The sequence below is a fragment of the Emydura macquarii genome, unplaced genomic scaffold (assembly GCF_026122565.2).
Source record: "Emydura macquarii macquarii isolate MOO-44397 ecotype Brisbane River unplaced genomic scaffold, CSIRO-AGI_Emac_v2 contig_431, whole genome shotgun sequence".
Lineage (NCBI taxonomy): Eukaryota > Metazoa > Chordata > Testudines > Chelidae > Emydura > Emydura macquarii.
Window position 1 is genome coordinate 11,719,862 of NW_027130568.1, and position 25,205 is coordinate 11,745,066.

The 25,205-nt window shown below is 41.3% G+C and overlaps 1 protein-coding gene across 5 annotated transcripts in view; it reads left to right on the plus strand.

Annotated features, from left to right (window-relative positions):
• Positions 1-3,116: 3,116 nt before the first annotated feature.
• ADNP2 (ADNP homeobox 2) overlaps positions 3,117-25,205 on the plus strand; it is a 28,902-nt gene continuing 6,813 nt past the window's right edge. The window contains exons 1-4 of one of the 5 annotated variants that reach the window (XM_067537562.1): positions 3,284-3,404; positions 4,546-4,686; positions 10,167-10,286; positions 15,672-15,761. In XM_067537562.1, the coding sequence (XP_067393663.1) occupies positions 10,179-10,286; positions 15,672-15,761 (198 nt within the window). In that variant the 5' untranslated portion in view covers positions 3,284-3,404; positions 4,546-4,686; positions 10,167-10,178. Of the gene's footprint in view, positions 3,405-4,545; positions 4,687-9,695; positions 10,287-15,114; positions 15,236-15,671; positions 15,762-25,205 lie in introns of those variants that run through there. The other 4 variants (XM_067537565.1, XM_067537564.1, XM_067537561.1 and 1 more) reach the window with 4 other exon arrangements.

Genomic DNA, 25,205 nt, shown 5'->3' on the forward strand with positions numbered 1-25,205 from the left:
TGATTCGATTATAAATATATAATGTAAATCAATTGATAAATTTTGGGTTTTTTAGTATTGGCAATAACATACCTTTTTATGCAGAATATTGTATAACTTTATCAAACATGATACATGTTAATTTGTCTTCTTTATACATAAATGGTTGTTGACCTCTTTTGGTTTCTACACCATTACTAAATACATACATAATAGATTATCAAAATTGCAATATAGTAGAAATTATTAGTCTAAAAATGTTAAACCAATAAGCTTTGAAACTAATACAGTGAGAGTGTATTTACTGGAACATTGAATATGAAGATCATAAATTTAATTTACATGGTCATTTTTTATAAAAGTGACTGATAACAATTTTGGTGAATAACTGAATATTTTATTAGTATTTACTTTTTAACATGAATACATTGTCTACTCCTGTTAGACTTTGACAACTTTGATAGGACTTGTTCAACTGATAAAATTGTATCTGATCTGTCTATAGCTGCACCAAGTGAAAGTCCAGCTCCACTAAAGTCAATGGCAGAACTCCAACTGACTTAAATGGGGCCATAATTTCATCCATATGGGTATATTTTAAAACATTGTAATTATATAATTCATTGGTAAAGCATTTGAAGATGAAAGTGATACACAGTCTGAGTCTAAGTATTATTATTTCTAATAGAATATCATATTTATAGTTTCTTCTTTGAGTATTTCTTGCCTTTGTTCACTGTTATCTATTTGCACATTGATGTCTCCTCATTGAGGCTCGATGTCCAAGTTACATAACCAGAGGATGTCCTCTATATCAAAAGAGGCTAGTCTTTGGAAACTGCCCTCTAGATGTGGGTTGGGTAATCTTCCTCCACATGAGTTATTGTTTGCAATGGTGTTCCATAGTCACAATGTTTGAGAGGAAACCAAGCCAAGCCAGTGCATAGTTGCAGCAACGCTGGATGAGCCAGAGAGTGGTCTGTTGAGCCTGGTCCAGGATCTACAATCAAATGAAAAAGGAGGCAGGTGCAATGATAGACTCTTCAGTTTACTTAATGTGTTAGACTCTCTTTCCCACTGACACTTCCTCTCTGTAAGGACTACTGGCAGTGCTGCTCACCCATGCATGGGAATGAGCCAGTAGTGTTCTTATCCAAGAGTTCATGAGCTACCATAGCAAAGGAATGTCAAGAAATCAGTTGTGCTGTCCACAGGAGTAGGCTTCCTACCCAGAATATAAGCAGACCTTAGAGTTGGTACTGCATGTTGTTTCCTATCTGAGAATGTGGCATCTATCAGCTGGAGATGTAATTGGTTATTTTTATCTGTCACAGCCCTCCAAACAACCTTAAGAGTAATGACATCTCATTGAAGGTCTGCCAGAGCTATGCGCGCTAGCACCTACAGTCTGGAGGTTAGTATATACTTCAGTTAGCCACTAATAATACAAATAGCTGAGTTTAGCTCCTTCTGGACAATCTGAGTGTGATGGCTGCAGCCCCAGACTTCAGAGCAGTCCTCAGCTGGAGCACACCTGAGGGCCAGTACAGACACATGAAGGGTCTGCTCCCAAGGAGGTCCCCCATAGTTTTCATACCACGGCAGTACAGACAGAGATCTTTATTGTCAGGTGTTTCAGGTATGTCACACTAAGTTGAGTTACACTCCCAAGTATGTGACAACTGGATGAAATGGCAATAACTGATCTTGGGCATAGGTCAAAATAGGTTGATTGGCAAGACAATTGTTTTGATTAAAAGTAGTTGCCATTCTCTTGGTTTCACTCAGATTTAGTCTCCATTGCTGGAAATCAGTAGTCAGAGTACCCATGTGTTTGCTAAGATTCCCTTCAAACCTCTGGAAGTCATTTCCAATGCCAGGAATATAGGTGACATCTGTTCATTACATTGATGTAAATTCTATGCTTCAACTTTATTTTAAGAAAAATCTACTGTGACAGCAGGAAGCTATAATATTGTCTTCATAGTTGTATGTCTGCATCTTATAAATAGATACTATATCTTTACCTCAAGATAGTTATGAAGAAGATATATTTTTCATATAGGTCACACATTCTTCAGAAAACAGCAAGCTTGATCATAGACTTGAGGGAAGAACATAGCTGATTCAAGAGTATACATGGACATAGGTTGGGAAAATAACCTACTTTGGTTAATATTGTTAAGTATAGAAACCATCAAAGAATGAAAATGCTGAAAATCATCTTGCTATCCAGTTGAGCTACTCAATAATAGATCCACTATCTGTGCTGCCATTGACCTCTGTCCACTGTATTACTAGAGGATTAGTAATACCGAGTTTGATGCTCCATCACATTGAATTCTCCTCACACTTCTTAATGGCTCCCATTAGTTTGGAATAACTTCTTATGAACTTTCCTTTAATTTGCTGCAGATTTCTTATCCTGAAGTGGATTCAGCCAATCAACTTTATCCAGGCTTTTTTTCTGGGAGATCTCACCCTATGATTGAATTAGTTGCACAGTATTTGCACAAAAAGTTGTACTGGGGAACCATATTGTGAGGTTCCTGATGAGTACTTCAGAAGAATGCAAGCCATATTTGGAAACACACTGTCTGCTTAAAGAGCTTGGACCACTAGTTTTCTCCTCCAATGGGAAACACTGTCATTTGACATGGCCTAATCCTACTGGCTGCTGGTTGTGGGTGGGCACTTCAGAATCCTGCAGATGCAAATGAGGCTTCACCCATCATTCCATGGGAATGAAGGCAGGGCTGCAGGGTGACCACGTGGTGTTATTGATGGGAGTGAGAACATCATACCCCTCCCTCTTCAGGCTGACTCACGTGATCATCTCAGACTCTCCTGATAGGCACTCCTTGTGCCCACTCAGAAGCACCAGAACAGAACAGGAGGGGAAAGTGAGGGAAGGTAACAGGTGAGTGAGGGGGACCCCTGAGGGGGGATCAGGCCCCCTCAACCTTTTGCACCTTTAGCACCCAGCCTCTCCCCAGGGAGCTGATGGAGGGAGCCAATAGGAGCCTTGGACAAACCCTCTCCCTATTGGTCAGCTGCCTGGTATGCAAATGAGCGGAAACGTCACTTCCTAGGATAAATCGAGCGCCATTTTCTCTTTCTGGTTCTGGTCTGGATGAGGAGGAGCCGGCGGAGGCGGATGGAGAGGAGCGGCGCCCTGGCGGCTTCGCGCAGGGGCTGACGCCGGGGATGTTGGTGTTACCGCCGCTGCCGCCCTTCCGCGACTGAGAGAGCGGGGCGCAGCGGGCGGCCCCGGAGCCGGGAGGAGGAGCCGGCGGGGCGGGCAGGCGGCGCAGCGCGGCTGGCTTTGTGAGGAGCAGGAGGCGGAGGCTGCAGCGCGGACCCACGCAGCTGGGCGGAGGCGGCGGCGGCGAGGAGCGGGCGAGCTCCCCCTACAGCCCGGCCGGGTAGGTACAGGCAGCGCCCGCCCCAGCGCGGCAGGGCTGGATTCCAGTCTGGACCCAGCCCGCGCCCGCAGGGACAGAGACAGAGAGCGCGCGGGCGCGCGCGGCACAGCCACAGCCAGGCTGGCCCTGGGCGTGCGGCGCTTGGGGCGCCCGCGGCGGGCCACCGGCTGGCCATGCGCAGACAGCTCGGAGCGGCAGCTGTCCAGGAGGCGGGCTCGGTCCAGCCAGCCTAGGGCGGGCCGGGTGTTTGTACATACACACGCCTCCTAGCCTAGAGCGACCACCCCCAGCACACAGTGGTACCCACCCAACCCCCTTCTTTGACCCTCACATCCCCCTGCATCCTCAGCCCAGGAGGAAACCCCGCTCTGCTCTGCACAAACACACCCCTCTTTGCTCCGTGGGTGGGGCTGGGCAGGTGGGTGTTTCTGTGCAATGGCCCCAGTTTGCCTGGGGGGCATAGAGGGGTTAAACTCCTTGGGACTTGAGGATTCAGTTACATCCTACACATGCAGAGTATCTGGTACCCATGGGGAGGTGGGCAAGGGGAGCTTCCTGGGTACGCCCTCCCCCCAGGGAATGGATACCAGAAAAATTCCCCAGATTCCATTTTGCATTCCTGACTTCCATTTTGACTAAGCAGGAGACATGGCACCATTGGAAGCTGCAGGTCACATGATATTTCTGAGCATGTGCAGTGCAATAATAAGGGAAAGGACAGCCTAGGTAAAGAACCAAAGTAGGGGAAAGGTCAGCAGATCATAAGGCGGTAAACTAGATTAGTGAGCATCTATGGCATGTGAGTATGCCTTTAAAAATGTTTGGAATGTTGGTACTGAGCATGTGCACTAGAGTTGTGGGTGCAGGGGGGTTCCTAGGTGTTCCCTGTGGAGTGAGAGTCAGAGAGAGTGCAGTGCTCTCTTTTTATTGCTTCTCTCTGGCCTTCCCGCCCTCCCCCTTTCCTGCCATGGTGCAGTATAGAAAAGTGTATGGGGTGTGTAACTGTCACAAGGTACCTCTAAACACGTGGGGCGTGCAGTTCCAAAAAACACTCCTGCGGGTGGTGTCAGGGTTGAACCTCAACATACGCTTATTGCCTGATGTGTTTTTTTTTGTTGTTGTTTTTTTTGAAACTCACTAGTTAAAAAAACCCCATCATCCAGAGAAGGAAGAGAGGTTAAAGGAAAAATTGAGTTAGTTGGCTGCCTTGTTCAGAGTATACTTACTACCTGTTGTGCAGACTCCATAATGACTGTGAAGTCCACTGGCCATCAGACTTCAGGTAACACAGATGGGAGGGATATCATCTCATTCCAAAACCAAATCTCTTCTTAGACCAGACTAATGAGGGAGTCTAGGCCATGCAAGTGTACTTCTGTTCATGACAGCTGTGGGATAATGGAAGGGAGTAAGCAAAGTTCTTTTGTAAGTTTGGTGGTTTCAGATATGTTCTAATGATGTAGTCTTGTCATGTGAAAATTAGTAGCAGCTAATGTGTAAATAAATCTGGGTTGTTTTAGGGTTTACCTACATGGGCAATTGATAGGTATAGTTATAGTAAAATAATTATTAATCTGCCTTTAGGGCTTCTCTACATGGGGAAATTGACCCACATTGCTATAGTGGAATAACTATCCCACTAAAGATATTCCACAATAACTCCCCATATAGACACTGTATTCTGGAATAAAAGTGATTTTGTGTGCGCGTGCGTGCGCGCACGCGTAATGGAGTGTCCACATGGCAAATTATTCTGGAATAGCTTTAGTGGAATAGTTATTCCACTACAGCAATGTGGGTCAATTTCCCCATGTAGAGAAGTCCTAAACATTTGTTTTAAAAACCATCTCCTCCCCCACTTTTATCTGGATTGCATTTTGAGCTGGGGAGAAACTTCCTTGTTTAGAATATGGCAGGAAACCAAAGTTAGTTTAATGAAACTCGTGTTGTTTTCTTCAGTTTATCATACAGAGAGTAGTCCTAAGGGAGAATGCACTGCTCTAGAATAACAGACTGTAATCTTAAATAGCAGTTGTTTTGCAGAAAAATTTGATTTGGTTTCTTCTCCATGCTTCAGAACTAAAGGAACAATGTTCAATGAATCAATTTCTTAGACTGAAGTGCGTGCCAATAAAACTTTCATCAGTTACTACTTGGGAATATGGTAACAAAGTTATGACTAGTTTCCAATAAAAAACAAGTGTTAGCAAAGAAAACAGCAAAAAATTTCAAAACTAAGGAAAACTATTTTGCTCACTTGAGTGGTATGTATGTAAAATTACAAGTTAACTTAGTTTAGCTCCTTTAATATTTTTATGCATTGCCTAAGTACCAAATGAATACTTAATTATTTTTTCTTCAGCTGAACAACATGCAGCTGGATAAAATTGAAGCTCAAATGTGAACTGAATCTCATGAGTAGATTTCAAAAAGTTCCTAATACAGTGAAAATATATAAAATCAACTGAAAATTACAAGTTCTGCATTTTCATCGTGACAATTGAGTGCAACAAATATGAATGTTTGCCATTGTGACACCAGCAGTTGCAGGGTAAATGCAAAACATTGATCTGAGGTCCTCATCTGTAAAGAGTGATTCCTCCCCTGATATCTTGCTTTAGAATTCGTGTGTGTTAAAGAATGATACCCTTTCTACCTCCCCCCCCCCCCCTGCAAAAAAAAATATTTTCCCAAAAGTCTGGTAGTTCACTCATAGGAAATACAATTCAGTGAAGAAATCTGATTTTGTAATTTGGATTATCTATATTTAGACCAAAAAAGCAAAGGGGAAAAGAAGGGTGAGGGTTCTACAGAATAGCTTTTTTTGGGGGGGGGAGGGGGAATTAATTGTCAGCTGGACAATTGGTGTGCTGTATCTTATTTGAGAGTCTATATGTATTAGTCTATATAAAGTGGAATGGAACTTGCCATATCTATATCTCCAATGGCTCATGTACACTTTAAAGGTTTTTTTTTTGGTTTTTTTTTTTGGTACAGGTGTGCTTCTGCCCTTTTTTGTTGCTGCTTTTTTGTTTTTTCCCTTCTTCTGTTTTACCTTTAGAAATAAGAGGTATATCAACTCTGGTTTTCCCTGATTTTGGTGCAGGACTTGTAGAGGGTCTGAAGATGAATATTGTTAGCTCACATATTATTTGAAGATTTGAGGTGTTGAATTGTTAACAAAGACTTCTTTTCCAACATGTTAGTCATTGAAATTTTAAATGGGTGGGGAATCTTTAAATAAAAAATCTCCATGTCTTCTTTAACTGTCTAACTAAAAAGTCCCTCCTCAATTACTCAGCCTTCACTTTTAGCTCTGTATATCTTCTAGGCTAGTTAGAATCTGAATTTCCAATGTAGATATCAAGAAGGGGAAAAAAATTAATAAACCTTTAAGCTGTTCTCTCTACCTCAGAAATAAGAAGGATAAAAGTGCAATTTGTTTTTCATTCTCAGGTTACCTTTCTCTTGAAATAGTTGATTTTTAGCTCATTTTTTGTATGCACAGAAATGGTCTTCAAGAACACTAATTTTAGCTAATTAAGTGTTTCTCTGATTCATAATACAATATTTGAAATATGTTGTTTGGAACAGTGTTTCAATAGCAAATGTACTGGTAGGAAAGGATCTGCAGTCTTGGTGGTGTCTTCTCTTGGTTGAAAAGCAGATCATGTTTGCATGATTTAATATGGAGAATATTACAGTGTATGTACTATCAAACTAGTGGAGAGAACCTCATATGTTGTACCGAGGTCCAATACAATACTATTCTGGAAGTGTTATCTAATCAGACAATATTTAAAGGAAAAAAGTTAATGGACAAAATACCACTAAAGGCTAGGTGAATGATGTAAGGACAATTCATGTTTCAGGACTGCAGGATCAGCCATAAAGATAGAAGTAATCTCTTATGTAATAAGATACTGATTTGTTTGGATTTTGCACTTAATAATGGAATGCTTTTGGAAACTAATGTGGATTATGAGTTTTTGGGAGTTGGTTACATCCAAAAGTAACTAAAATAAGCTTTGCATGGTAATAGTTTTTGTCACTCTGCTCCCAACTATCCAATAGCCAAGATGGTAGGACAATCTATCATTTTAATACTGGGTATCTTACTGAATTTGATTTGTTGACCCAGGATTGGCTTGGTTGGTAAGAAATGAGTGGTTTCTAGCAAGAGATTTACTGTAGTTCAGGATGCAGCAAACTGAAAGTATTGGTTAAAGATTGAAGGCTAAAAAACCAAAACAACTAATGACCTGGAAATAAAAATGGATGGATAATACACTATTCTAGCTGTGAATACTGAATATTGTGAACTGGGAAAATGAACCTGAGGACTTGGAAAAACAAGCTCAGAAAGCTGGAATTCCTGATTTATGATAGAAGAAAATGTTATTTTTAAATGGATTATCTAAGTGTAGTAGAGTGATAATTTGAAATCTTGCTTCCAAGCATTGTATTAAGACCAGTTGGGCACTATCATATTTAGTACTTGTGGAATGTATGTCTCTTGGATTGAAGAACTACACCTTGAAAACTGGAATATATAAAGCCAGATGTATTCAAGAATCTTGTTTTATCTGGATTAATAATCCTGGCCTTCAGTTTTAGAAGGCATTTGATATGTTAAAACAAGACTGAGAAGTAAGGACATGGGGTTATTCGTGCTGTTTTAGTAAACTGATGGTTCTGTCTCAGTAGATGGCTTGCTTCTTAAGGAAAGTCTCTCTTCATCTAATTGATACATTGATGCTTCTAAATGAGAAGGAAGATCATTCAAATGGTGGAAGAAATGTTTCCAATGGACCAACATATATGGAACTCGGATCTTCTTGTGACTGAACTGAGCATAGTGACATCTTATCAACTGTGTTCTTGTATAGTAGAGACCATGGAGTCTGGTACATATAACCTGATACAATAGCAGCACTGGTTATAAACTAGAACTTCAAAGTGTCCAAATTTCCAATTGACTTTCATTTGGAATAAGGACAGAATGTCTTCGAAGTGTTTTTTTTTTTTAAACAAAAAGGAGACTAGCATCTGTCAAATGGGGTTCTCTTTCCTTGGGGAATGAGGTGAGGAAAGTTGCAGGTGGGTTTGTGTGCATAAATTAAGGTGCTTATTCGTTCTGAAGGAATGAAAGGTTGAAATAGTGTGTTTTCCATCAGATGTAGATGGAGTTTGTGGTAGTTCGTGGTTTCTGTGAGAGGTTGGGGGTCAGCCCCAAAGAGAAATCCTGTCTTCCGTAGAGGTAAGTTTTACTTTGGCAAGGGACAGTTCTCTTGTTCTGAGAAATGGAGCTGTTGATGGCACTTGAGGTCCTGAAAGTTAAAGCAGTTTTTTTGGGCAATCTGCTCCCAGACTACTTAGGTTTTGGAAATAAACTTCACTGGATCCTCCCAGAACGGTGTTTTTAAGAATAGAGAACTGGGTGATATGTCTCAGTAATGTGTTGCTGCGTAGGCATGCTGTTGTATTCTGCAGCAGTTTCAGTTTCTCAGGGCTGATGCTTTGAAGCCCAAATAGGTTGCACTGTAATAATCCAAACAGGAGTTATAGAAAGTGTTTATCATCAAGGGTAGGTCCATCAAAGATGAGATGTAGTCTTCCGGCCAGCTGGAGATGGTAGAAAATGTTTCGCCTGGATGCTGCTGTACAAGAGGTCAGCACTAATGGAAAGCACAGAAGAACTCCTAAAGTGCATACTTGTCTTGATGATCAGTGGGCATGTATCCTCAAACAGGGGCTTGCATGGTGGTGGTGTTCTCTTAGAAGTAATTCCCTCTGCCCACAGCAGAATCTCTATCTTGCTGGGATTTAACGTTAGTCATTTTTTCCTCATCCATAGGCTTACCTTTGCCAAGCTTGGGTAACTGTTTAGATTTTTGGGATGACTATATCTCACTATAAACCAATGTTAGAAATCCACACAGATTTTGCCAAGCAACAGATCTGAAAGTACATCTGATTAGAAGCACTTGAGATAGCGATACCAATATTTACAAAGATTTTTAAAATTCAACTTACATTTGTGACTTTAGCTGTCGACCATCATGGTTTTAAAGTGGTGGAGTTTTGCATTTTGGAAAACTGCATTAGGCTTGTATTACAATCTCTACAATGCCTAGTCCTATGTCACTTAATCAAGGTGGTGGTTGGTAGCACCAGTTGCAGGAAATCCTGATTTCATTAAAAATTGTACTTAAAATATATCTGAGCATATACATGGCGAAAAGGGTCCTTCAAAGTATCCTTCGCGTACCCCCCCCTCCAAAAAAAAGAAAAGGAAAAAAAAAAAGGATGCAGTTTCCGTGGAAGCAGAAGTAGCATCATCACATTTTCACTTGCATGTTATATCTCCACTAGGTGAAGTGGTGGTTATTCTCTAAATATAGTCAAAAGTTAGCACAAATCAAGTATTCAGGATCCGTTACTGAAGTACACAATGTAGTGTAGCTACCAAACAGGAATGAAGAATAGAATTTGGCTGCTATTCAGGCAGGATGGGAGAACTTATTTTAAATCTTGGGTTAGCATAAGAACATGCATGTTTGTTTTAGAGTAAGAAAGTGATCTCATCAGATCATATTCTAATGGAGAATAGTTCCTTGTTCAAGACTTTTTGCTTTTCATGTTGGAAAGTACATTTTTGAGGGAAGCATTTCCATGACTTAAATTATTGCTATAATACTACAACGCATAAGTGTGCATGTACAAATGTTCCATCACATTATTTTTGTCTTTCTCTTTCAGGAAAAGTGCAAAATGTTTCAAATTCCTGTTCAAAATCTTGATAATATCAGGAAGGCTCGAAAAAAGGTGAAGGGCATTCTTGTGGATATTGGGCTTGACAGCTGCAGGGAGTTATTGCAGGTAAAGAATTGAAGTAATGTAACACAAACTGCTGAAACTTGAATTTTAAATTTTTGAAAAGTCTTTCACAGTTTAGTGTATATATACTATTAATCTGTATTAGAAAATTATTATGGGGATGGGTCAGGAAAGAACTGCATCCTTACTTGGATTGCCAGACTCAGACTATCCATCTATTATAGGCCTGGAATTGGGAGTTTCCTGCAACATAAGTTACTGAAACATTTTGATTCTTAGAAAGACATGAAATGGAGGGTGCTGAATGTTCTATACTGGTAGTATTGCATCAAAGGAAAGCACTGTTGCTTAAGGAAATGTTGCTTGTCTATATGAGTGCTTTCCTGTTTAGGATTTTTTTTTAAAAAAAAAACCAAACAAACCACAAACCGTGAACAAATGAAGACTTGAGCAAACGCAAAGGGACTAACTGTTCTGCCTTGACATATCAGGAAGAAATCTCTAAAGGATGTACAAACTGTCAACATTTATAAGCCAAGCTAAGAGACTCAGTAATCTGTTGTAGATTTTTAGAAACTTGACTCAAGATAGCTTCAGGAGAAAAAACCTGGTAGTTCATGTTGTGTGGCAATTCAGTATCAGATCTCCCCAAATTCAAGCAATACATCATCAAGTGCACTCAGGCTATGAAGACAAATGTGACATCGTTCTGTTGAACAAAAACTCATTTTGGAGAAAACACTTGTGTGCAACAAGCAAAGAGAATCTACACCAACAGATTAGAGAACTTAATATCAAAAAGCTGCAAATGCAACCATTTTCAAGAACTAAATAAACTACTAAATGGTAGCCTTGACTTGACCAGTTGTGAAATATGATCTCTTTCATTGCCTATTCAGTATATTTATGACTTTACTTTGTCACCAGCCAAAGACTTCCATTTCATCTGTAGGTGTGACATGCTAATAGGAGAAAGAGGACTAAAGCATCATTTTGTGGGGAATCTTGCTGTTTTTATAGTGACTACTATTTGAAATTGTGTGCAAGTTTTAAATGACCAAAAGAAATGTGCTTTGGATCACTATGCATCACTAATCCTGGAACAGTGTTGACACTTGGTTATTCTAGTTAAATCTTGTTTGAGGGACTTTAACATTTGAATAAACATGACAAAAGAGAACACTTATGTATTTGTCCAGTATTTTGCGTATTCCCTCTACTCTTATTGAAAATACTGTATTTTAATTAGAGCTTTTCTCACTCCTAAATTCTTACACCTTGATCTTTTGAAGTTCAAATCTTGGGCTGATATCAATTTCTTGCTATGGAAATGATTGCAGTATTGTAAAATGAACTTTTGATTGCACTATAGATAAATTGAAAGTGGATTGATGACTAAGCTCCTCTTTAAAGCATGCATAGGTTTTTGGCAAGCATAATTAATCATGGGGGAAGATACGGAGAGTGTGGATAGAAAAAGGGGACAGCAAATTGAGTTATTGGATATGTTTTTCTGGAATAAAAGTCCCTTGTCAAGTTCAGTTACTGATGTTTAGCTTTTTAGATAAGCTACAGCTGTTTCTATTGAGTATGGAAGGACTTAATCAACTGGGATAATGATTTTTATTTGGTTCACTTGAGTTCAGTATCCTTCCATTGCAGCATAGTGTGACTTTTAGTACTCGCTAAAGCATTTTGACCAGACCGTGTTGATATTTAATAGGTGAGAAGTAGCTTAGTTTCTCCATACCTAGGTGAAATTTTGGACACCACTAATCTTGGAGGGAGGAAAATCCAGCAACCATAGTCATTACCATGATCATGTGTTAGAAACTGACCCGCCACGCTGAGGTAACTGTGAAACAGGCCTTCTAAATAGGAAGTGGTGTCTCTGCTGTCTGGCCTGTATCTAGTAAGATATAGTAATTGGCATTTGTCTCTGGAGGCAGTGGACCTCTGACAGTTGGCCTCTTTTTGTAACCAGAAGACCAAAAGGGCCTGCTTTTTGGCTAACCGCTTTTACGCTTTCTCCTTTGGGAGGAAGACATGGTCCTTCTGTTTCAGATTATTATTGGATCTACTGCACTACAGTGTCAGGGTGGATAAAAGACTGACTTTTAAAAAAAATCTTTTAAAAATTTAAATAGATTTTTTTTTTTAAAAGTATTCCATTTAAAATTCAACCTGAAATTATGACAAGGACTAAACCTAATGTGTGTGGGTTTTTTTAATTTAAGGATTTTATTACAGTAAGCAGTACCTTTTGCTGCCAGTTTAAAAAAAAAAGTGAAACCACTGGGCAAAGGGAAGTCACTGGTTAAGCACATGGAACTAGAGCTTGTAGAAGTGCTAAATCAGCTTTTTAACAGTAGTAGCTTGTTCTGCAGGTGCAGAGAAAATATTTTCTTCATTTCACTTTATTTAACTGTTCACCTCAAGGGCTAGTTCATCCAAAGTTAAGAAACAAACGGGGAGTAGAAAAAGCAAGAAAGCCTATTTTCTTTTTTAAATCTATTAAAAAAACTCGGTGTGAGGATGAGATCCACTAGTTCTAAACTCCTGAAGGTCATGGTGACCAGAAACAATCAGTTCAATTCCCTAACTTCAGATAATACGTTCTTTGCTTAATAAATTGGTTAGTTCTAAGATAAAACATGTTTTGATCATTTTTTTCTCTTCAGTATCCCTAGTAGGTAGTTTTATTTAATTAAAAGCTTTTTAAAAATGAATTCCAATTTTCATCCAGATAGAACTTGCCACAGATCAAAAGTTTAAAAAAAAAAAAAAAAATTTAGTGAATGAGAAATGCATCATTCACCATTTTCCAATGTAATCAAAAATGTAAAAATTAAGAATATGAATAAATTTGTTAATATATCTAATTGCTTAAATAAAATAAATAAATATAGATGTAGTGTATCCTCCTGGTTAGCAAAAAGTAGTATCAAATTTGTTGTAAAGGCTATATTTAGTTGCAACTCACCATTTTAATGGTTGCCAATGAGAATTGTCAATGAGAATCAGATTGGCTTTAGGAAGACGCCTTAAAAGTACCAATGCAAAACTAGATTAAAATTGATTATTTAAATAAGTTTCCTGCTTTCTGATTTTAAATCCCCTATTTTAATGATTTAATTACTTGAATTTAAACCAGTCTACCCTGAACAATACTATGCTAAGTAGATCTAGGACATCACACTCTAGATGCATTGGCAACTTATTCTAATTCTTCAACAGTTTAGGATTTGAAGTAAGTCCTAAAACTTAAATTAAAAATCAATACTCAAGCTTTTTGAGCATAATGCCCTTCTGGTAATTGCCTTTTATAAGTGAGTGAGTTTTTTTTAGTCATGAGGTACATCAGTGTAGAAAGTAAATAAAAAGTTGCACAAATTCAAGGACAACTTGACATTCCTTGGACCCTTTTATAACTGATTACACCAGGCCATGCAGATTCCACAAATACAAGTGCTGAGCTAGCAAAATGTTAGGTCAATAAGTGACTGACAAGCTTTTCCAATTTCTTATCCATTTAACTTTTGGGAGAAAGAACCGTACACTCTGGGGGACCATAGGATTTCTCATGCTCTCCACTAATAAGTCTTTTATCTCAAGATACTGTCTCCAGGAATTATAGGCTTTGATGGGAAGCTGTTGAGGAAGCTTGATTATCAGCTTTAGAATTTCTACAGAGGTTGGAAGGAAAGGACAGGAACTGTTTTAGAATCTTTGCATTTGTTGCACTGAGAAATTTTGCAGCTTGCCCAAGTGAGGGGGAGAATCCTTTGCTTGTCTCTTCTAGGTTGTAGGAGACATCTCTGGGATTGAATTGCTCTTTTCAGTTCTCGTGAATTTTTCTTTGGAAATCTCTGGATTTCCAATTTTGATGTTCTTTTGCAGTTTTTCCTTTCTGAGACCTGGTTAAACAAACAGTTCTTTGCACCAGAATTATACTACTGTGGTGAAAGTTTGAGGATATAATGAACTTTAAAGCTGCCTTTTGACCTTCCTTTAACTTATAGGGCAATTGGGTAGCTAGAGGCCTGCAAAACAGCCATTGAGCCCCTTTTTATCTTTGTGTCTTTGTCCATGTTTGAAATCTTCAGCTGTAAAATCTTTGCTCTAGCTGAACCACGTTAGTAGCAGCTGCTTGAAATTAAGGCAGACTAAAAACTTAAGGCCTGCCCTTTTGACATCACAGAATGGAAGAAGTATGTCAAAAAAAAAATTTGTGGCCAGAGGGATTTCTGTCCAACTGAAGGTCAAAGCAGAAAAAAATATTAGTCTGGAGTGGATGCTCTGAATAGCAGAACATGGCTGCTTTTATTTTTTTAAAGGCATAGTAGTTCTCCTTTTCTTAATTTTATTTATGCTGTTTTATAAGGTATATATTTAATACCAAGGGCCGTGGCTTAAGCACAAATTTCTAAAACTTGTTAGTTTGCCTAGTTTCTGGTACTCTGTAAATGTCAAACTGGCATGTGGAACTGGTGGATAACTTCCCCTGTATCAAAATCTAATGGTATATGAAATATAGTGGCCATGTGGCAGAAGCTGTAAAGGAAGGATTGGTGGAAAAATAGAAGATGGAGATGGGTGGTGAGGGGAAAGGAACAAAGTTGAACCTATGGAGGTGGAGAATAGGAGACAAATGTAAACTTAAGAGGATGGATTAAACTAGTTTTGGGGTGGAGGATGCCAAGGGAACCAAAGCCAAACACCCATTTAAATGAGGTAGGTGGTTGTTAATCTCAGCTCCAAAACTTTTCCATCTTGCTGGTGAGTTATGTTCCTTGCAGACACAATAATACATGCTCTCACAACTTGAGGAAAATAAAGCACTGTATTTCAGGAAACCAGAATGCACAGTCTTTACAGATAAAGTTATAAAGATGCTTTGCTGAAGAGTAAAAAGACTGAGGTCCCTTTGCAAAATAACTTCTGAAGCTGAGGAGATGGAAATGAGGTCATGGAAAAGGAGAGGAGTGGAGGTAAATGCTGAAGTGATGCAGATTAAAAGAAAAAGGATGTTTGTTCCTTAAAAGATTCCTGAATTTGGATAGAAACAAATGGAATAAAGAAAAGCCCCCAAATCATTCTGAACATTTATGGTTAAAATATTTTGTTTATATTAAATAACTTGAGGTGGTGTTTAGATAAAACTGACCTAGTAAGGATCCAGTAAGATCCTTTTGAAACATTGGACCCTAATTTTTCTGAACTTAAAGTTGCTTTCTTTCTTCCTTTTATGCACAGTATTGAGTTTTGGCAAACTAAACTTTTTTCAATCAGTTTATTATAATATGAATTTTCCCCTATGTTTTAAATACATATTTTGTACGTAAAATTGATTTACAAAACCAATTTTGTGTGTGTGTGTGTGTGTATGTGTATATATATATTTATTTTCCCCCCCCTCTCTTTTAGAATCTTAAAGGTTACGATCCAGGAGAAAAATATTTTTGCAATACATCATGGAGTGATGTCTCTCCTTGGGAGTCTGTGGGCAAAAGGAAGGTATGTATGCTTGCCTCAGCTGTTCTGGGCAATCAAATTGAATGTTGTTGCAAAAGATAGGATGAGATGAGAGTGTAATGCTCTTAGATAGGATGAAAGGCGGTGTCTTCCTGGCTTCAAGGATTTCTGTTTTCCATAATAATGAAAACCTACAGAATTTCTGCAGAAAAGCCTCTGCAGGGGAAGCTGTGAGCTTGTAAGGACCAGATTCTGATACTGCATAAGTCCCTACATTGATGCACAGACTGGGGGAGATACAGGAGCCCAACACCCCCTGCACAAGGACCCACCCCAGTTTCACTCCTTATGTTTCCCAGATACAAAGTCTGGTACTGGCTAATGACATTAGCCACCACAAAAGGGTGTAGGCAGAAGCCTGACCATACTGTATCCTCCTAAGAGTTATTGTAATAGGACAGCCCCATCTGAAGTGCCTGCCTGCCTCAGGCCACAACATGCCAGAAGCACCAAGTTCAGTTACCCTCCTTCAGAATCCCCAGTATCTCTACCCAAACTTCCTTGTCTTATTACTACACCTTCTTGGAGATTGTTTATTACACCAACATGGCCAAATAGTCCATAACAAGAATCCTGAAACCTAGTCCATTTATCACCCCTGTGCATGAAGTCCTTAAAATCCCATGACACCTAGTCAGTCAACACAGCACATACCAGAGTCTGATATCTTTCACCACACCTGGTCTCTTCCTCAGTCCTCTCCTAGGTATTGCTCCGACATCTCTCATGACTACAGCCCTCTCTGGCCCACAGGCTTTAGCTGTCTGGCTCTGAGAGCCACCAGGCATCTCCTCTGCTGTTCTCAGCCTTCACTCTGTGCAGCCTTCTCTGGATCAGGAAGGTCAGCAGGCTAGCCCCTTCTCTGGCTTCCTAACCTTCAGTCCTTTTCAGCTTCCCAACACTGCCTCAGGAAGGTCAACATAAGAACAGCCTTACTGGGTCAGACCAATGGTCCATCTAGCTCAGTATCCTGTCTTCAGACAGTGGCTAATGAGGGACTGAAGAGAACAGGTAGTCATTAAGTGAGCCATCCCCTGCCGCCCATTCCCAGCTTCTGGCAAACAGAGGCTAGGGACAGTTCACTGTATGGTTTTGCATCCCTGCCCATCCTGGCTAATAGCCATGGACCTATCCTCCATGAACTTATCTAATTATTTTTGAGCCCTACTTATAGTCTTGACCTTCACAACATCCTTTGACAAAGAGTTCCACAGGTTGACTATGCATTGTGTGAAAAAATACTTTTTTGTTTGTTTTAAACCTGATGCCTATTAATGTCATTTGGTGCCCCTTAGTTCTTGTGTTATGAGAAGGAGTAAATAACACATCCTTATTTACTTTCTCCACGCCAATCATGATTTTATAGACCTCTGTCATATCCCCCCTTAGCCCTCTCTTTTCCAAGCTGAAAAGTCCCAGTCTTATTTATCTCTCCTCATATGGAAACTGTTCCATGCTCCTAATCATTTTTGTTGCCCTTTTCTGTACCTTTTCCAATTCCAATATATCTTTTTTGAGATGGGGTGACCAGATCTGCACGCAGTATTCAAGATGTGCCCATACCATGGATTTATATAGAGAGAATATAATATTTTCTGTCTTATTATCTATCCCTTTCCTATTGAGTCCCAACATTGTTAGCTTTTTTGACTGCCACTGCACATTGAGCAAATATTTTCAGAGAACTATCCAAAATAACTCCCAAGATCTCTTTCGTGAGTGGTAACAGTTACTTAAGACCCCATCATTGTGTATGTATAGTTGGGATTATGTTTTCCACTGTTCATTACTTTGCATTTGTCAACATTGAATTTCATCTGCCATTTTGTTGCCCAGTCGCCCAGTTTTGCGAGATCCTTTTGTAACTCTTCGCAATCTGCCTTGGACTTAACTATCTTGAATAGTTTTGTTTCATTTGCAAATTTTGACACCCCAAAGGCGAGGAACAGCTGTAATTCAGTGCCCTACCTTATTTATTAGTAATCTTGCTTTAAAAGTTTGTTTGGTGGTGGCAGCAGCAAGCAAAATCTCCCTCAGGAAACCACATCTTCTGGGCCCTGAATGAGATCACCTCCCTCACAACATCATGACACAGGAGAAAGCTAAACTGAGCAAGCTAAAGGCGAAACTATGCTGTGAATCTATGAGGAGACCTTCAGAGCTGTAGAGAAAGAGCTCTGCCCATCTTGTGATAGTCTCTGCATCTTCTTGTCCCTCACACATCAGCCAGAGCTGGTAGAGACACTGTCTCAAAGGCGAGGCAGTCCTCAATATTGGGAGGTTGGCAAATGGGACATTTCTTGCTGAACAGGTATCTTCCAGGGTTAATCAAAAAAAAAAACAAAAAAAAAATTTTTTTCTCCTGCACCCCCTTTTCCTCAAACCTCTTCTAGTTCAATCCACTTTTTCAAAAAGGAAATAAAGTTTAAGGGTGGTCTTCCAAGTGTAAATATGGGTGAGTAAGTTACTTGGTACAGAATCTGGCCTGCTATTTGACTCCCCATCTTTTCAGGATGGAGAATGTGGATTCTTAGAGAACTATCTGCCTACATTACCTCCTCATTTGTATATCTGAGGATGAGAAGAGGCACCTGGAATCCAACCATGTTATTTTCTGAACAAGGAAAAGGGACAGGTCTCCTAATGGGAATGAGACTCTCCCTTGTAAAAGGCCCAAAACAGTCCTTTAATTGACCATGAAATATAACAGGGGAGGAGGGAGAGAGACAAGAAGCCAATATGTATACCTGGTCTTTGTCCTCAGCAAGTTTCAGCTCTTATCGAAGAAGGATAGTTGTATGCTGGAATATAACTGAGCCAGAACAATAGAAAATATCGTTCCCCAGCAGACATGTTTTTGAAACAGGGAAGAAGTGATCATCAGCAAGATCCAACCAGAAAAAGGATGAACAAACTAAATATAAGGGAGAAATCTCTATCCATAGCCAAGGTGCATTTTGCCATCCTTCTGCATTCTTCCTAAGACATTAGTTGAAATATAGTTACCCATTCCAGTGAAATCCAAGGACTACAAACCTCCTGTAAGGGGAGGAGCTCCTTTCATTCTCACCCTCAACAAAGGTGTCAACGAAAGGGTTAATTTTATTCTGAGGCAGAACTTGAGCCCAAAACACCAAGGTGTGGAAACCCAAATCTCCTTCCAGTTGACATAGTCAACGTAACTGCAACTGTGGTTGGTTTCAAAGCATCAATCTTCTAGAAATGCGTGTTCCAGCTTGCCCTCTGAGAATTTCAAGCTCATCTGAGGTAAGAGCACGTTGTTCAGCTGGACAACACAATCACGCAAGATCATGAAGGGGACATATAGTTCAAATCAAAACACACACAACCATTGCAGATCCTACCCTACATAGCCTCCATCAGGGTAAACCACATAAAAAGCATCCTGGAATACAAAAATAGATTGGCTAACTCATCTGTGGATAGAAAATTCTGAACCAAGAACTTTTCCAGCTGATAGGCTGTGCCAGGTAGATTTAGTCACAAGCAGTTAAAATACAAAAACAAGGCCCCTCTTCACCAGAGATCGTTGGGAGTAGATGCTATGGCCCACATACGAACAAATATTTTTTTATACCAGAGCTCACTTACCATGTTCCATGGCAGCCTACACTGGCAAAAAGAATGTTGGCTGCCACAGAGTATATGTACAAAGATGCCATCTGGTAAAACTTTTTTTACATCACTATAGGTTCGATCTTCACTTCTTTCCAGTGTTCTTTGGCATAAAGTTGCTCCAAGCAGTAGTCCTACAACAGATTAATGGATGATTTTTTTTTTTTTTTTTTTTTTTAAGGCTGGAAAGAACCATTAGATCAACTAGTCTGAACTCCTGTGTAACACAGACCATAGAATTTCACTTTTGTATTGAGCTGAATAATTTGACTATAAAGTAAATCTTAACAGAAAGGCACCCAGTCTTGATTTGAAGACCTCAAGAGATTGTCCCAATGGTTAATCATCTTCACTTGTTAAAAAAAAAATTGTGCCTTATTTATAATTTGAATTTGTCTGGCTCAGATTGTTAATTTTAGGGAAGGTGAAACCATCTTCTTCCGTTCTACATGCCTTCCTTACTAACTCTTTCCTGATGGCTTGTGTTTTCCATATGTCTCAGATTAGGGGAAAGGTCAAAGTCCAGAATGGAAAAATAATTACTAAAATATCTTTTCTGGGACCTGTTCTTATCCAGCAGGGCAGATTGGAGTTCTCCTGAATGCCTCTCTAATGGCCTTTTTAGACTCCATGTATATAGTTAACAATAACACTACTCAATTTGTTTGACGTTTTAAATTCTAATCTACTCGTAAGAATTTGGTGTTTCCGTACAAGTTTGGAAATACTCATCTGTGTGGATGAAAGGAGCAAGGCCAACCAATGGAGCTCATGGACAAGTCTGAACAGTTATTCATATTTGCAAGATGTGCTGGCCACATGACTTGAACTGGGGAAGAGGTCACCCCTACTGAGGAATTTATCATGTAGCAAACTACTTTTCTGTTCTGCCAAATAGCAGTTATTTATGGTAGGGTTGAGGAAAGAGCACTTGTCTAGTTGCATGTTACTGGGATTTAGGCTTCTAAATCACTGTTGTGTGCTTTTGAAAATTTTACCTTAAGTTTCCAGAACAAACAAGTGCTTAGAAGAGGCGTAAATAATTTTTCTCCCCAGTCTTACCATTGTGCAGTTTGTAGTCGGGAGCATCTTGCAGGAATATGCCATTGCTGTAAAGGAAGCAAAAAACAACCTTCACTATCACAGCTTTAAAATCATGAAGGGAACTATTGAAAATAGTGATATGGTTAATCAGCCTGGCCTCCATAATCTAAATACCAACTGGAGCATTGACAGAGGTTTCATTAGACTTAACAGAAAAGATCAGGCAAGTACAAGATGAACTTGTTGAAGCAGGAAACTCAAGACTAAAATGGAGAGCAGAAATCATTGTTACCTCTGGGTTTGGCCCCATCACAGGAGGAGCTGCAAGAATTTCTAAGGAGTAGTAGGACCTACCACTTGAAAAATCAGTTTGTTTCCTCCTCAGGTTGTGAAAGCTAGCAAAAAAGCAACTAGGCCTACCATCATAGAAATGAAAGGAGGAAAATGAATCTAGTGATGAAGCTGTTCTTAAAGACACAGCAGTATCTATTTCACTTGCATGTACATTCAGTTGCTTTTCAGTACCACTTCCATTATGTTCCCTATGATCTATGTGCCATAAGTGTGGGATGAGAAACTTCAATCTTGTTGTCATCTTTGGGACATTCTTCAGATTATCAATCAACATCACTCCTTGGGATCTTCCCACTTCTTAGGCAAAATTGTTTAAGGTAGTGACAATCAAGGGCCAATCAGACCTGGCCCCTCTTGACTTCTTTGATCCTTTCAGTTTTGGACTTTTCCTGAAGACTGGCTTAGGACCACTAATTTTGACATTTCATTATAGTGATTATTAAAGATCTCCACAGCCTTTGCCAGTCTGTCAAGGTTCAGCTGACCCATTTATATGGTCGAACTGGAGCAGACAGTGCAGCATTACAGTGGCTCCAGTGTTTCAAAGGAAGCTTAGGGTAATGATTGGCAGCTGTTCTTCCCCAAGAGACCTTGCAGGTGAGGTTCTACAGGTATCAATACTCCTGGCCCTTCTATAGACTTTGGGGCCTGAAGGGATCATGATCATCTAGTCTGACTTCCTGCACATCACAGGCCACAATCTCACCCACCCACTCCTATAATAGGTCCATAACCTCTGGCTCAATTACTGAAGTCCTCAAATGTTGATTTAAAGACTTCACATTACAGAGAATCCACCCCTTACTCTAATTCAAATCAGCAAGTGACCTGTGCCTCATGTTGCAGAGGAAGGCAAATAGCCCCCAAAGTCTCTCCCAATCTGACTTTGGGAAGAATTCCTTTCCAACCTCACATATGGCTATCAGTTAGACCCTAAGTATATGGGCAAGACCCACCAGTCAGAAACCTGGGAAAAGATTGTTCGTAGTAGCTCTAGCTAGTGTCCCATTTCTGGCCATTGGAGATTGTAGAGGATCTCCTGTTGTGGGCAGCGCTGGTGGCTCTCCCTCGCTGTCAATCTTGGAGGGAGGCTACACCTCCCCGTGCCTGCGCCCTGCGGGGAGTCCAAAATAAAGGGGCCACCTCAGGGCCTTAGCAGGGCGAGCCTTGGTTTCTGGTCCCGTCCCTTAGGGATAGTCTCTAGCCCTTTAATAGGGCTATCCTGTAGCTCATGGCCCCGAACCTTAGGCAGGGTGGGCTGGCAAATGCGAACAGTCTCAAGCCCTGCATAGGACGAGTAGACAGTTCTGACGCTCTGGCCCTTAGGCAGGGCGGGCGTCACCAGAGGCGGTCTCCAGCCCTCATAGGGCGAGTAAACAGTCTACGTCCTGGCCCTCAGCGGGAAGGGCAGGCAGCGGGGAACAGCCCTCAGCAGGGTGAGGCAATAGTCTCAGGCCTAGCCCCTGGCAGAGCAGGCTGTCACTGGGGGAAGCAGTCTTTAGCCCCAGAGGGGTGAGAAAATGGTCCAAAACCCCAGCACTTTGGCAGGGCGTGGCAGGCAGAAGGGAAACAGTCTCTAGCCCTCAGCAGGGTGAATAGCTAATTCCACCCTGGCCCTTCGGCAGGGCGTGGCAGGCAGCAAGGAAGAGGGTCTGGCCCTCAGTGGGCGTTCACCCCTAGGTCGGGGTGGGGGGGAGTTAGGCCCACCCGTCTACACTGCATCCCAGCCCAGGGCCCTGTCAGTGATGGGGTGTCCCGTCACTGGGTCAGTGGGGCTCTGGCCTAAACACGCTGACTCAGAGCGAGCGCAAGCTCAGCCGGACTGTAGTCGGCTCCCCTGTGCTACTTCCTACCACCCTCTCCCTATAGTACCTGGTCTCCTGAGCTGTACCCCGTTTCCTCAGGGTGCTCTGCCTGAGGGACGCTCCAGAAGCCCTTGGCTTTGTCAATTGACGGCCGGTCCGGGAACTGTTTGGAGTTGTCTGTGGAGGGTGGATCCTCTAGGTCACAGGGTCTTGGGGGTCCCCTCGGCTCACCGAGGGCTGGCAGCTTGGGTAGCTCCTTCAGGTCCTCAGGGCTCCATGCTGTGGGTAGCTCCAGCAGTCCCTCTTCCATGGAGCGGTCGGGTGTGGTCCTCGGCGCAGGCACCAAGGGAGAGGTGTCCTTCTCCCTCAGCCATTGGACTCTGACTGAACGGGCAGGCCTGGTTTTTGTACTCCTAGCCGCACCTACCTGCTTCCGGTCAGGTGGTGTATGCCTGGGTTCCAATCCCTGGGGGGGTTTGGCTCTCCCTCGCTGTCAATCTCTGAGCAAGGCCACACCTCCCAGTTACAGAGATATTTGCTAATAGCAGTCACAAATGGGCCATATGCCTTTGTAGGCAACTTCATTATACCATCTCCTCCATAAATATATCTTTGTCAGTCTTGAAACAAGTTTTTTTGATCCCACTCTCTCCTTGAAGGTTGGTTCCAGAACTTCATTCCTTTGATGGTTAGAAACATTTTGTCTAATTTCAAACCTAAATTTGTTGATGGCCAGTTTATATCCATTTGCTCTTGTGCCGACGTTGGCCCTTAACCTGGTGTTTGTTCCTCTGATGTATTTATAGAGAGCAATTATATCTTCCCTTAGCCTTCATTTTGTTAGGCTAAAACAAGCCAAGCTCCTTAAATCTCCTCTTGTAAGGTATCTTCTCCATTCCTCTGATCATCCTAGTAGCCCTTCTCTGCACCTGTTCCAGTCTGAATTCATCTTTCTTAAACACAGGAGACTATCAATGTCAACATGACACCTCTTATAGAAAACTGAGATACTATGAACTCTGCTGTCAGCAGTACTCTGACACCCCACTTTACATCTCCTTTTCAGCACACATGCTTAATGTTGTCAAGTCTTTGAGAAATTGGCTTTTGGATGAAAAGTAGCTGGCTCAAACTGAACCTTGGGAGACCAATGTGATGTGGGGGAGGTGTTCTGCAGAACTAGCCAAGCTGTTGACCTCTCCTTCCATCAAAAACACGTGTTCTTGGACCATCAAGTGAAAGTCATGGCGTCCTATTAGACTTCTTGAGCTTGAATGTCCAGATAACAAAAGTGGAGAGAAATGATTCTCCCTCTCTATCTCCTTGGCTCATTGGACTGTTCTCTTTATTGTCAGAGGGCCTGAAAGATCTGTGCATTAGCCACTTTCAGGCTGAAATACTTTCTCCACCAGTTTTCCCCTTACCTCCATGGGAGATTGTTGGTGCTAACAGTGGTAATTTTACCACCATCCTCCTTCCCTCACCACACACAGGTTGTTGAGGGGAATGGAGAGGGCTAGCTAATGGGACAGCTTCTGACACATTCTGTTCAGTATTGTAGAAGTATCTCCTTATCTAAGAGGTGTAGAACTAGTTTAGGAAGGAGGGGACCAGTGTGGGAGAGAAAAGGTGCAGGGCTTCTTACCATTCTTTGCCAATGGGCACTTCCCACCCCAACAACATGTGGCCTCTTCTGGTGTGGAGAAGAAGCTGGCAAAAACCAAACTACAACAGAACAAGACTGAATAAGGAAAAATACATACAAAAATGGAAAAAAGAAAAAAATGAAGCAAGAGAAAATGGAAAATAGTAACTGTTGGGAAGTGCTGCTACAGGAAAGAGTGGGGTGCCCACTTGCTAGCCCACCTTCTGGAAGGGGTAGGCATCTAATACATGAAAATTGGGAATGAGTAGTAGAGAGGTAGCCAGGGGATTCCCTACATCCTGGTAAATTTTAATCTTTACTTTTGGTGTACACGTAAAATCCCAGATTTATTGGAGCATGTTGAAAAGAGTCACCACACTGCATTGTGTCAGGATGATCAGCTAGGGGTTAGAGTTGCATCCAGCACCTTGAATTTCACCTGAAAGTGAACTGGCACCAATACAGAGAGTAGAACAAGGTGTTAGTATATTACGGCCCTGCACCTCTCAAATGGGTAATTGCATTACGTGCTTGTAAGAACTTTTGGTTGACTTTCAAAGTGAATTCCAGGCTCATCTTGTTGTAGTCCAGCCTAAAGGAGACAAAGACATAGATCAGCAGTTCTCAACCGGTGGTGCACGTACCACCGGTGGTACGCCGAAGAAGGCTGGGTGGTATGCGAGGGGAAACGGCGGAAGGGTTTCGGCGGAGGGCAGCGTTCCCGCCATGGAGCCCGCTGCGAAACCCCGCCACTGCCGCAAGTCCCGGAACCCTGCCGCCGCTGAAAGTCCCTCTCCCTCCCTCCCCCCCCCCCCCCCCCCCCGAGTGGTACTTGGGTCAGGTACAGGCAGGTCAAGTGGTACTTGACCTGACTGTACCTGACCCATAGGTTGAGAACCGCTGACACAGATTATTGATGCCAGGTGCATATCTGAGAGAGAA